General features: G+C 42.5%; 1 protein-coding gene across 8 annotated transcripts in view; it reads left to right on the plus strand.

Annotated features, from left to right (window-relative positions):
- EPS8 (EGFR pathway substrate 8, signaling adaptor) overlaps nt 1-14027 on the plus strand; it is an 87823-nt gene that overhangs the window by 66173 nt on the left and 7623 nt on the right. For all 8 annotated transcript variants that reach the window (XM_089669844.1, XM_089669845.1, XM_089669842.1 and 5 more), the window contains 4 exons: nt 3822-4005; nt 5531-5565; nt 10168-10267; nt 10642-10785. In XM_089669844.1, coding sequence (XP_089525970.1) covers nt 3822-4005; nt 5531-5565; nt 10168-10267; nt 10642-10785 — 463 coding nt within the window. The remainder of the gene's footprint in view (nt 1-3821; nt 4006-5530; nt 5566-10167; nt 10268-10641; nt 10786-14027) is intronic.

The following is a 14027-nucleotide window of genomic DNA, read 5'->3' on the forward strand; positions in this document are numbered from 1 at the left end:
TAGTGCATTACCATAAAAAATGTTTAATAAGATATAAAATAGGTGTTGTACTCACAAATGACAATAAAGTCAAGGCACGTCATAAAAGAACAGCTGGGTCAACACCGCACTGAGTAACAGTCCGCATTAGGGAGTGTAGACATCCAATAGGCTGATGCGTTTCAAGGACTTGCCTCTTCCTCAGAGCCACACACAAATATCTGAAAAGTGTGGGGTGCATTTGTATTCAGCCCCCCTGAGTCAATACTTTGTAGAACCACCTTTCACTGCAATTATAGCTTTTTTTGGGGATATCTCTACCAGCTTTACAGAGATGTGAAAGAGAGTGAAATGTTTGCCCATTCTTTGCAAAATAGCTCAAGCTCTATCAGATTGGATGGAGAGCGTCTCACAGTAGCAATTTTAGAGTCTTGCCACAGATTCTCAATTAGATTTAGGTCTGGACTGTGACTGGGCCATTCTAACATATGAATATGCTTTGATGTAAACCATTCCATTGTAGCTCTGGCTGTATGTTTAGGGTCATTGTCCTTCTGGAAGGTGAACCTCTGCCCCAGTCTCAAGTCTTTTGCAGACTTTAACAGGTTTTCTTCTAAGATTGCTCTGTATTTTGCTCCACCCATCTTCCCATCAACTCTGACCAGCTTCACTGTCCCTGCTGAAGAAAAGCATCCCCACAACATGATGTTGCCACCACCATGTTTCACGGTGGGGATGATGGGTTCAGGGTGATGTTCAGTGTTAGTTTTCTGCCACACATAGCATTTTGCTTTTAAGCCAAACAGTTCAATTTTGTTTTCATCTAACCAGAGCACCTTCTTCCTCATGTTTGCTGTGTCCCCCACATGGCTTCTTGCAAACTGCAAACAGGACTTTCTTTCAACAATGTCTTTCTTCTTGCCACTTTTCCATAAAAGCCAGATTTGTGGAGTGCACAACTAATAGTTGTCCTGTGGACAGATTCTCCCACCTGAGCTGTGGATCTCTGCAGCTCTTCCAGAGTTACCATGGGCCTCCTGGCTGCTTCTCTGATTAATGCTCTCCTTGCCCTGCCTGTCAGTTTAGGTGGACGGCCATGCCTGGGTAGGTTTGCAGTTGTGCCAGCTCTGTGAGCTGTTCAAAACTTGGGATATTTTTTTATAACTTAACCCTGCTTTAAACTTCTCCACAACTTTATCCATGACTTGTGTGGTGTGTTCCTTGGCCTTCATGATGCTGTTTATTCACTAGTGTTCTCTAACAAACCTCTGAGGATGTCACAGAACTGCTGAATTTATATTAAGATTAAAATACACACAGGTGGACTCTATTTACTAATTTGGTGACTTCTGAAGGCAATGGGTTCCACTAGATTTTAGTTAGGGGTATCAGAGTAAAGGGGCCTGAATACAAATGCACGCCACACTTTTCACATACAGTTAGGTCCATATATATTTGGACACAGGCACAATTTTAATTTTTTCAGATATTTACCAAAACATATTCAAGCTATAGTTATATAATGGATATGGGCTGAAAGTGCACACTCTTAGATTTAATTTGAGGATGTGTACATCCAAATTGGAGAAAGGGTTTAGGAATTACAGCTCTTAAGAGTAGCCACCCCCCCTTTTTCAAGGGACCAAAACTAACTGGACAATTGAATCAAAAGCTGTTTCATGGCCAGGTGTGGGCTACTCCTTCTTTATTTCTTCATCAATTAAGCAGGTAAAAGGTCTGGGGTTGATTCTAAGTGTGGTATTTGCGTTTGGAATCTATTGCTGTGAAACTACATTGTGCGTTCAAAGGAGCTGTCCATGCAAGTGAAAGTGGCCATTGTAAGGCTTCAAAAACAAAACAAATCCATCAGAGAGATAGCAGCAACATTAGGAGTGGCCAAATCAACAGTTTGGTACATTCCGAGGAAAGAAGAATGCACTGGTGAGCTCAGCAACATAAAAAGGCATGGACATCCATGGAAGACAACAGTGGTGGATGATCGCAGGATCCTCTCTATGGTAAAGAAAAACACATTCACAACATCCAGACAAGTGAAGGACACTCTCCAGGAGGTGGGCGTATCATTGTCAAAGTCTACAATCAAGAGAAGACTTCACAAGAGCAAATACAGAGGGTTCACCACAAGGTGCAAACCATTCATAAGCCTGAAGAATAGAAAAGCCAGATTAGACTTTGCCAAAAAACATCTAAAAAAGCCAGACCAGTTCTGGAAAAGCATTCTTTGGACTGATGAAAATAAGATTAATCTGTACCAGAATGATGGGAAGAAAAAAGTGTGGAGAAAGCTTGGAACGGCTCATGATCCAAAGCACACACCGTCATCTGTAAAACATGGTGGAGGCAGTGTGATGGTATGGGCATGCATGGCTTCCAGTGGCACTGGGTCATTGGTGTTTATTGATGATGTAACAGAAGACAGAAGCAGCCGGATGAATTCTGCAGTGTTTAGAGATATACTGTCAGCCCAGATTCAGCCAAATGCAGCAAAGTTGATTGGATGGCGCTTCACAGTACAGATGGACAATGATCCATAACACACTGCAAAAGCAACCCAGGAGCTTTTGAAGGAAAAGAAGTGGTATATTCTGCAATGGCCGAGTCAATCACCTGATCTCAACCCAATTGAGCATGCATTTCACTTGCTGAAGGCAAAACTAAAGGCAGAAAGGGCCACAAACAAAGAACAACCAAAGACCACTGCAGTTAGAGCCTGGCAAAGCATCAGAAAGGAGGAAACCCAGTCTTTGGTAATGTCCATGGGTTCCAGACTTCAGGCAGTCATTGTCAGTAAAGGATTCTCAACAAAATATTAAAAATTACCATTTTATTTATGATCATATTCAATTGTCCAATTACTTTTGATGGCTACTCTTAAGAGCTGTAATTCCTAAACCCTTCCTCCAATTTGGATGTACATATACTCAAATTATACCTGAGAGTGTGCACTTTCAGCCCATATGCATTATATAACTATCTCTTGATTATGTTTTGGTAAATACCTGAAAACAATTAAAATTGTGCCTGTGTCCAAATATATATGGACCTAACTGTATGTATTTCTAAAAAATTTTGAAAACCATTTATCATTTTCCTTCTACTTCACAAGTATTTGCCACTTTGTGTTGGTCTATCGCATAAAATCCCAATAAAATACATTTACAGTTTTGGTTGTAACATGCCAAAATGTGGAAAATTGCAAGGGGTATGAATACTTTTTCAAGGCACTGTATCAATGAGGTCAATTTTTTTCTGTAACTAAAAAATATCTACACTATCTTGTTATGAAGAAAGCTCCCCTCTCATCTTATTCTATAACTTGTGATGTCCTTTGTCATCATAAAGCACCAAGAGTGCTGGATTCCCAGGTGAGGTAATTGCTGACAGCACTGCTATGATTACTAAATATGTAGATTTACTGCTACCTGGTAGTGTGGAAAATATGTATAATTGTTGGGCATATTTAAAGAAGTACAGCCAAAGCTATTTTGGGGGTGGGAGGTGGGGGTCAGAGCAGACAGCGGTGACTGAGAGATCAGCTGTCATGTGATTGCAGAGTTCTCACTCTTAGAGCTGGCAAGGGACAGATGCAGCAAGGTAAGGTAAGTATAATTTGGGGAAAAAAAACTATTCCCATACTTCTCTCTGAAGTCTGCAGAGTTTTGGATGATTGGGTGGATGTTTGTCTGGTTCAGCAAAGTGAGTGAAAATTGATGTCTTGATGTCACCAAGTATATGTGTTTTTAGCTTTCTGCCTATTTTTACACACACAATGATTTTAGTGTACACTGGCATCCACCTCACTTTCTGATTACTTTCCACAGAATGGAGTGGCCTAAAGATCAGTTTATTCCCCCGTACATCCCGCGTTTCAGGAACGGCTGGGAACCGCCACTGTTGAGCTTTGTTGGGATGTCTAAAGAGCTAGAACTGAACCAGCCAACAGATTCTATACCAAATATGACTGACATCCAACAGAAACGGGAAGCCAGAAGTTTACCGAATGAGGTACCAACTATCATGTGTTGTTTTTAGGCCTTTTTTTTTTTGCTTAAAGTGCTAGTTCATGTTTTCAGAAAAAAATGAAAAGGAGAACTAACATCCTAAATCTTGCACACCCCACTCCTTCCCATGCCATGCTGTGCTCTGTGGTTGATGAGCTGTCAGTGCCCACGTAGCCAGAGCAGTGCTGGGATTTGAAGTTCCCGCTCTTCTCCCTCTTCTTTCTGGTGGGATACTGGGATGGATTAGAGCAATGCCCTGTGCCGGCACTGACCAATCACAAGTGCTCTGATGGTCCCAGAAGCCCTGCTGAAAGAAGAAGAGTGAGGATTTCAAATCTCGAGACCACTGCACTGGGTGCGTGGGCGCTACTGACATTTTCTCACCCATGGGGGTAAGTACAGCGGTGACTGGGGGGAAGGGGGGGGGGTGTAGTGTGTTCTCTTTTTTAATTTTTTTCAAAAACGTGAACTAACCCTTTAGCTTGTAGGTTTCATGATGGGATGTGTACCATCAATGTTTACCAGTAGCTGAGATGTGACAAATATAAAAGTAGTATGATTATACAGTATCCCATAACAGGGGGGATTTAAGGTGAGGAATTGGCACTATTTAGTTACCCCTTAGATATTATATTAGCCTCCAGATCCCACCAAATTTATATGCTTTTGTTAACCGATACTTATAGAAGGTGGAGATGTGTACATTGTTTGGACAAGGTGTGCTGGATTTGTGTACATGTGGGTGGGGGAATACCCATGGTGTCTGGGGTTGTGTACATTGTGTAGGTGGGGGTATACATATAGCAAGTGGGGTATGGATGTTGAGTACACCAGGTATACACCGTGTACATTGTGTGGGTGAGGTTATGTACACTGAGTAGAGCAGGTATACTTGGGGCATTGGGGTATACACATGGTGTTTGGGGTTTTGTACATTATATGCTCGAGGGTATACATATAGTAGATTGGGTAATGTACATTCAGCTTCTAAAATCGGCTTTTTTCATTTAAGCTTTGACAATAAAACCTGGAAGCTGATTGCTTTTTATGCAGAGCTGCACCACATTTTGTACTCGCCAGTTTTAGTAAGTCAACCCCATGGTGTTTGAAGTTGTGTACATTGTATAGGAGAGGATATACATACAGTATAGTTGATAGGGTTATGTACTTTGTGTGCACCATGTATAGACAGTGTGTTGGGGTTTTGTACAGTGTTTGACTGGAGGTACAAATATAGTAGGTGAAGTTGTATACATTAGGTACACCAGGTATACACGTGTTGGGGCTGTGTACATTGTGGGGGTGTACATATAGTAAATGGGGTTCTGTATATTGTGGGTGGGGGTATACAGAATGTGCTGAGGTTGTGTACATTGTATGGGTGCGGGGTATACATATACTAGGTAGGGGTTATGTGCATTGAGGACACAAGGTGTACACCATGTGGATGTCTTTGTTATTTACATTCATCTAATTTATGGGCAATGGGGATGATACAAATGGTTAATGTCTTTACTTCCATCTTGCAGTTCTCCAGAGGGCCGGACTCGCCCTCCACTGACAGGTGAGTGTATGATGTAGTAATGTCTGAGTGTGGGGAATCTTTGAGTCATTTACTAATCTATCACCAGCCTTACTGACAGGAAGCAGACATTAGTAGCCTTGCCTACATCATTTATTGTAACAATAAGGGCTTAGTTACACTTACAGTTGAGGGCAGGAAAAATGTGTAGTTGAGCTGCGGTTTAACCACCCTGACTGCCCCCTTAAGCTGCAAAGACAGGGCGGAAGGGATTGTCCACATTTTATTGGTGAGCAATACCTTAGTTTGTAAACTCATCAAGATTTTATACCCCTTTTGAGTTCAGTAGGCAGTACCGCTACTGAACACAGCCCATTCAGGTGAAGGGAGGTTTGCTGCAAATCGGTGTAATGTACGTGGTGCGGGCTTTTGAGGGTTAAAACAGGCAGTGGGGTGGTGACATATCGCCTTCCAGCTGCCTGTCAAAGAACTCTGAAAAGTGAAAAGATTGCTTTTCATAGGGGTATTGAGGTCTGCCGCAAGTGTAAACGTAACCTAATAGCAGTTTGTCCAGGTTAATGATTCCCTCACAATTTCAAAAGGCACTTTCATGTTCTCACTGAACTTTGGCCCAAGCCAGGAAATGTTTTTTTATTTTTTTTTTCTTCTACTGACTGGTCTACTTCTCTCCTTGTCACAGGAATTTTTATTTCTATAATTCCTAACTTGGCCTCCTCCCCCACCCTGCTGGAATATGCGACATAGCTGTACCTTGTCACCTCTGGAAGACCAAACATCATATTGGAGACGGGTTAACCCCACAACTGTCATTAACTGCCGATGTTGCGGCGTTCAAATTGACGCTGTCTAACACGATTTAATTCTGCATGTCTCTTCCCAATCCTGCCCACCTTTGTACATACAAATTTATAATTAACTGAGCCTTTCCTTCTCAATCATCATACTAATAATGCTTCACTTTGTGCTTAGACAGCTCTTGAGGGAAATTGTTACTGCTTCCTATACTCTGCTATACAGGCAATCATTCCTGACCAATCAGTGTGACTTCCCTTCTCATAGATCACTTGACTAACCGCATGACTCTTTGTTTGCGTGAAGCATGTGGCTTATGACAAGGACTCTGATCTCTGGCTGTAATTGCCTCTAACATATGTATATTTTAATAATGAAAAAAATGCAAAAATCAATCCAAATCAATACGTCTATAAAGATCTTTTTATATACATATATATATATATATAATATATTATAAATATGCCACATTATTTACAATAAAAGTATTTTCAGATATTGGCTTTCTTGGGCTTTTTATTAACACACGCTGTAATGCTTCATAACCAGCCAGTCACTTTTTCTCATTCCAAGATCTTATTTAACTTCATTGCCATCCCTACAAGAGAAACACCCCATTTCGATGCCAGAGTCACAAAAATTGACAAGGAATAAAGGGCAACCGCCATCGCTGTGATAGCAGCACATAATCTTCTGTTATTCTAGCTGTGGTACATTAAAGAAAGGCAGTTAATGGGGTCGCCCGGTGGAATTTGTAAGTCCCTTTAGTAAGTCACCAGGTGGATGGCAATCTTGTAAGTCATGTTTGTGAAAATGTCCCATTGTTGAAGTTTTATACACTACGATATACACATTATATGCAGGCAGGCACGCAGCAGCCCACGCTTCACTAACCTAACCTTGAAGTGGAACTACACTGCATCTGAGCATCACAAACCAAAAATGCTATATTCAAGAAAACACGCATTCATCCATGTCTCCATGCTTTATTTTGCTGAGAAATCACTTTGAAAAACACCTCCTTGCATTTCTGGCCATGGCCATCTTTAAGTAAGGGACATTTAGCCTGTACTTCCTGGAATCCATCTGCCCTTAGTTCAAGCATCCAGGAAGGAGGCTGTGCTTTGCTGAGACAACCCCACCTGAAGATACCTGAGATGTATGACCTCATTCGCCTAGGCCTGGAAACCAGGAAGTAGCTTGAAATGTAAAGAAACAAATTACAGCAAGTAAATATAATATACTGTAAATATAATATACTCTTCTATCTATTTACTAATGCTAGCAGCATAAGGATTAAAAACAGTCCATGTTGATTGAGAGAGTGAAGTTCCGCTTTAATGAGCTTTATTGACATGCTGACCACTAACTTTGTGCTGAATGGCAAAGGTGACATGGACAATACAAGAGGTTTCCACTGTGAGCAATGAATATTTATAAGAATAAGGTTATGAGTGGGCTTGGTCACTGAATATTTTGGCTTTGAGACTCCATAACTAGATGCGTTCCACAAGGCACATGTTGTTTATGAGACTTCAGTGGTGTCCACAATAGAGTTCCCACTATCTGTATGTAAAATGGCAGTTTGCACTTTTCATGCATACTGGACATAAATGATGTATTTTGTTTTTTTTTGTGAAGGAAGTACTGCAATAATCCAGCGCTCCAGGAGATTACTTAATATATATTTTAAGGCTTTAGATAAAGGGCCCATTACATGAACCCTTGGTGTTACTTTTTAAAATGGATCTCTCGTATCTCGTATCTTACACTGATTGTGTAAGGATTCCTGTAGAAACAATACAACATAACCTTGATTTTACCCAAATCCCTACACCTTGGGGTTGATTTACTAAAGGCAAGGATACTGTACCTTGTAGGAACAGATGCAATCTGCAAATGCAATTGCTCCAGAGCATAATACATGAAAGGAAGCTCTGCGGACTTCCATCTTCCAATCATTTGCAAGCAAAAACACTATTTTTTTTTTTTTTTACCTTGCATGTGATTGGGTATTCTTTGCAAAGTGAAGCTTCACCTCATTTACTAAACTCTGGAGCAAATGCACTCGGAAAGTGCACAGTCTATTTGTGTTTTAGTAAGTCAACCCCATTGGGTTTAGGTCTGTCTTGGGGATCTGTTGACCCATTTCCTGATGGCGTTTTACTTGGTCTGTATATGAGAGTTTCACGGTGCAAGGTAGCAGTTGTCACTGAGGGCTGTAGTCTGAAGCAGGTAAGCAATGTATGTATTTGATGTATTCATGTTCAATAAAAGGTACTTTCAGGGGTGTATTTACCACAAGGCAAATGAGGCATTTGCCTAGGGCGGCAGCACTGCCCCTTGGAAGAAGGGATGGCAAAAGGGACACACGCAGGATGGGGACCTGGTGGGTTCCGAGAGATGCTGTGGGTTTCATGATGCTTCATGATATATTTACATGATGCACAGCCCGACTCTCTTTCCTGGGGATGTCTGGAGCTGTGAAGGTGAGTGTCTTTCTCTCTCTCGCCATGGGGGATGGCGGCTGGTGTATGGGGGGCAGAGGTAGTGGAAGGCTCGGGTGGAGGGCAGGGGTGCTCTTGGTCAATGTCTGGCTCTTTCTGCGGGGGGGGGGGGGGGGGCGCCAATTTTTGTGTTGCCTAGGGCAGCACAAAACCTAAATACACCACTGGGTACTTTTAGGAACACATCTGGCATACAGGAACAGTATGGTATTTATGTACTACTTGTAAGAAGACCAGATATGTGCCCTGGGAGCACGGAAACCATTTTATGGGTGAGCTGTCAATGTTGTATTTGTGAGAGATCCCCTAGCCACCAATAGCAGGATGCAGAGGAATGACCCTCCACCCTCTGGGTATGTGTTGTCTTCAGCCCTGGGTGGGGTGTACTACTTGTAAGAAGACCAGATATGTGCCCTGGGAGCACGGAAACCATTTTATGGGTGAGCTGTCAATGTTGTATTTGTAAGAGATTTACCCTAGCCACCAATAGCAGAATGCAGAGGAATGACCCTCCACCCTCTGGGTATGTGTTGTCTTGGGCCCTGGGTGGGGTGTACTACTTGTAAGAAGACCAGATATGTGGATATGTGCCTTGGGAGCACGGAAACCATTTTATGGGTGAGCTGTCAATGTTGTATTTGTAAGAGATCCCCTAGCCACCAATAGCAGAATGCAGAGGAATGACCCTGAACCCTCTGGGTATATGTTGTCTTGAGCCCTGGGTGGGGTTTGGACATACCTCACAGAAGATACTGACTGATGCCTTGTGGCACTGTTGTGGATATAGATGTGGAAGCCCACCATAGTGGGGCATATGGGCCAGTGAAGGTGTAATAATGTAGTGGCTATTCATAACTCACATTGATGCAGACATGACACAGAATTCCCCCACTGTTCTCCCTCTTGTGATATCACAGGCAAGATAAACTGGCTGAAAACAGTATAGAGCTCCGGTAAGTATGTCTATGTATATTAGAGGCCAAACTGCCCCAAAACTGACTTTTGGTTATGAATGGATATTGTCATGCTTTGTTACCACCGGTGTGACACATTATTCATGAGAGAGGTCTCTATACTGGGGACTGTTCTTATCTAGTCATAGTGTCTCACTCTGCTTGCTGCATAGAGGGAAATCTGAATCTTCTGCAATATTGATGGTGTAACAGAAGAGTGACAATTCTCAGGCTGGCAGCATGTAGTTAGCCTGACACTTAGTTATTTCCTCTACTATGTATTTATGGATGTGTTTGTACCACTCTAACTTCCACCTCACTGCTACTTGAGCTGATTATACAATTTACACCATAATTTTCTACCCACACAGAAATCAGGAGGCAAATACCCCAAAATATGCCGTATGCAAGTATGACTTTGTAGCCAGGAACCTAAACGAGCTCTCCGTGATGAAAGATGACATTGTGGAGGTAAAAACTTGGCAGGACAGAAAACTGTATGGGATCATTTATCTGTGGATATAGGCTATGCAGGACAGAAAGCTGGATGGGATATTTTATTTGTGGAGATAAATTGGGCAGGGTAGACGATGGGTGAGAGAATAGAACAAGTTGGAGGCTAGTTATTTGTAGAATTTTTAGTTTTGTGTTAAAATTTAAATCCTTCCTGTGGCTGCTTGTTTTCTCTCTCTGCAGTTTCTGTCTGTCTCTCTCTCTCTCTCTCTCTATACTGTCTTATGCCTTCTCTCTGTGCAGTTGCATGTGCTCTCCCTCTCTGTCTCGGCAGTTGCTCGTGCTCTCTCTGTCTCGGCAGTTACTCTACTCCTGGGCTCTGTCTTTTGAAGATCATTGATGATAAGAAGCAATGGTGGAAGGTCCGTAGTTCCAGTGGTTCTTCTGGTTTTGTGCCAAACAACATCCTGGGAATGGTGAAGGCTGAAGAGTCGTCATTGGCCCGTTCAGATCCAGTCTACAGCCAAACTATCCAGGTAAAGAACTGTCACTCTCCATAAAACGTGTTAACTGTTGTATTTTGTACATCATATCGTTACATTCCATGAATTTAGTTATAATGGTGGCAGCATTTATGCGGATTATGCCATCAAGTCTTCTCCCTGTAACGTCTCCCTTCCCGCCCTGTTGTCTTTTATCCTTCCCCAGCTACCTGCCCACTGATAGCAGCCAGCCAGTACAGGATCTTTGTAAATAGAAAATCACTGAATCTCTTAAATTGTGCACTGGATCACAGACTGGGTAGTATTCCCCACCTGTAGTAGGTCTTTGTGTACTGTTCCTTTGTAGTAGATCATATAGCAATGCTTTGGATTGCTTTACATAGCAGATCAGAGGAGTGCACTGGATCCTGGTAGATTGCTCTTAGACAGTAGATCACAAAGCACAGTTCTGGATTGGATATAACAAGTAGTAACTTTGCATTTTATACAATTATTTGTGTATTGACATGCTCCATCAAAAGCTTTTGATGCCAAAGAAGGAGTTTGAAATCTTCAAGGTGGGTCTCAGCATGGTTTGTCGGATCTGCTGTCCCTTCCACTCTCTTTGTAAATCCGTTTTGTGGGTTTGAGGTTGTTCTATTTTCTTACAACATGCAAGCCAAACTGTGATGATCAGCAGAAATAATGAGGTATTCCTGTTAATGGTAAATTGTAGTATATCACCTACTGATATTCCACCTCCATCTGCTGGATCATCAGCTGCACACTTTAGTCATCTTGCTGCACCAAACCAGCAGATCAACAAGCACAGGCAGGATTTTCCCTGCATGTCCATTTCTGAGTTGTTAATCCAATAATGAAACTGTAGACATCATTGAGCCATTGCCTCTAAATTTTAATGGTGATCTAAAGTACTCAAAGATCACTTCTAGTGCCTAGTGTGAAGTAAAGATTATCCTTTTATGGGATACTCCATTTCTAATCAGTTTGTCTTCTTCACAATTTATTAAATAATTCCTGTTGTTAATTGTTTTAGATCAGAAATCCCTTTAATGTCCTGCAGTGTTAAATCTCATGAAATATCCTTGGGCTGAGGCAGCCAAAACCAACTAGTATGAGTACATTTGCCACATACACATTTTTAATGTGTCTTAATTTACGTGCGTTTTAGAGGCACTTTAAAGGATTTCATTCAAAGGAAAATTTGCAGTTAGCAGATCAGAAATGCAGCTTGAACTTCTTTAATGTGTGTCAGAAGAAGGCATCTGGTGTGAGTGTGGATCACCAACATGGAAGAGTGCCCAGGAACTGTGTGGTGGGAATGAGCTGTGGCCTAAGAAACACAAGCTGAAAGACCTTGTAGTGATTGCTGTGTATGCCATGTGATGTAAATTAAGTATGAATATAATGTAAAAAAGTAAGTAAGAATATAATGTGCCATTATGTGTCTTTTTACAACAGCAATTGCTGGGAGAGCTGTCAGAGGTAACGCATGTCTGAATAATGTCCCTTTACTTTGTCACCCTCTGATCCACAGACACTCTATAGTGTGAGACTTCTTCCTCTGACTGTGCTTCTAGTCTACTAGTCCCCCTCCCTTTCTAGTCATCACTTTTGCTGTGAATAGTAGGATAAAAAACGTTTCTCTTACCTTCATTGATGAACACAGTTTTTCTGTTTCTCGACCATAGGGTTATAGTGTCACCTATGGTCGAGAATCAGAAGACCTGTGTTCATCAGTGAATTTGAAGAAAGGGATTTTATGATGAGTAACAAAAAAATCCTGTTTTCTCTTACATTCATTTACAGACACAGCTCTTCTGATTCTCGTCCATAGGCGGCGCTATAACCCTATGGTTGAGAATCAGAAGACCTGTGTCCCTCAATGAACTCGAAGTAAAGAATTTTACAGTGAGTAACAAAAAATTCCAGTATCATGTGTGGATAAATGTATATTGTTAGGAGAGGCAATTTGAGACACCCATGTGAAAAGTCAAGAAAACCTATCAAGGCTAATACAGACTTAATATTATCCTGTGAATCAGGGGTATTGAATTAAAATTCACGGAGGTCCAGTCACTAACATTTTCTTCCAGCTGAGGTCCGAATTGCATGTTTGATTCTGAATGGCACCTTGGAACATCGGCAAATGCAGCATGTGCAGCATTTAAAAAAAGGGTCAGAGACTTCTTTTCTTGCGTTTCTGCATGCAAGACAGCCCATTGAAATGAATAGGCTGCCTACACGCAGAACATGGGTAACAATGATGTAAACCTAGCCTCAAATCCTTCAAGTCACAATCCTGTTGTTACAACCGTGTTCTCAGGCCCCTACCAGGAACACCACAACCCCCCCTACCCCTTTACATCACAGTCCTGTCCCCTTTGCATCAAGATAACCCCTTTACATCACAGTCCCCCCCTGCACAGCAGTGTCTTCAACCCCCCTTCTCATCACTCCCCCCATTAATATCACCTCACCTTCACATTGCTGTCCTCTGACGCTTTTATATCACCCCCCTCCTCCTTCACATTACTGTCTTCAGCCAACTTCATATCACCCCCTTCACATCCCTGTCTTCACCCCCCCCCCCCACACTCCCTTTGTATCTTTGTATCACCCCCCCATCTCTTCTTTCAGATTTCTGTCCTCTGCCCCCCTTTATGTCAGCCTCCTCCTTTAAATTCCTGTCCTCACCCCGCCATTCTGGTCTTCAGCTCCTCCCCTTTATACAACCCCCCTCCTCCTCCAGATTCCTATCCTCTACCCCCTTTCACATCATCCTTGGCTTCCCCCAAATCATTCACAGCAATGACTGTAGTTCCCTTTCATCTCCTACCTACAAAGGGCAGAAGATGGGAGGCACATCACTATACAGCTGACATTGGAGGCAGGACAGCTGCAGAAGGGCAGTGGGAAGCACATCAGTCTTGAGCGGACATTAGAGGCAGGACAGCTCCAGATGGACGTTGGGAGTTGCACAACTTTTCCTGGTAACTAGCGGGTGATTGGTTGTCAGGTCCCGCCATCCATCCGGAGCCTCCAATGTCCACTCTAGACTGATGTGCCTCCTGCCATCCATCCGAAGCTGTCCTGCCGCCAGTGTTTGCTCTAGACTGATGTGCCTCCCGCCATCCATCCAGAGCTGTCCTGCCTCCAATGTCAGCTGTATACTGTTGTACCTCCTGCCATCCATCTAGAGCTGCCCTGCCTCCAATGTCAGCTGGATGAGGATAACTGCAGTCATCAGTAAATGGTGGGACTGCGGCTGGTCC

This window comes from Staurois parvus, unplaced genomic scaffold (genome assembly GCF_062004578.1).
Source record: "Staurois parvus isolate SC_StPar_1 unplaced genomic scaffold, SC_StPar_1.0 ptg000010l, whole genome shotgun sequence".
Classification (NCBI taxonomy): Eukaryota; Metazoa; Chordata; class Amphibia; order Anura; family Ranidae; genus Staurois; species Staurois parvus.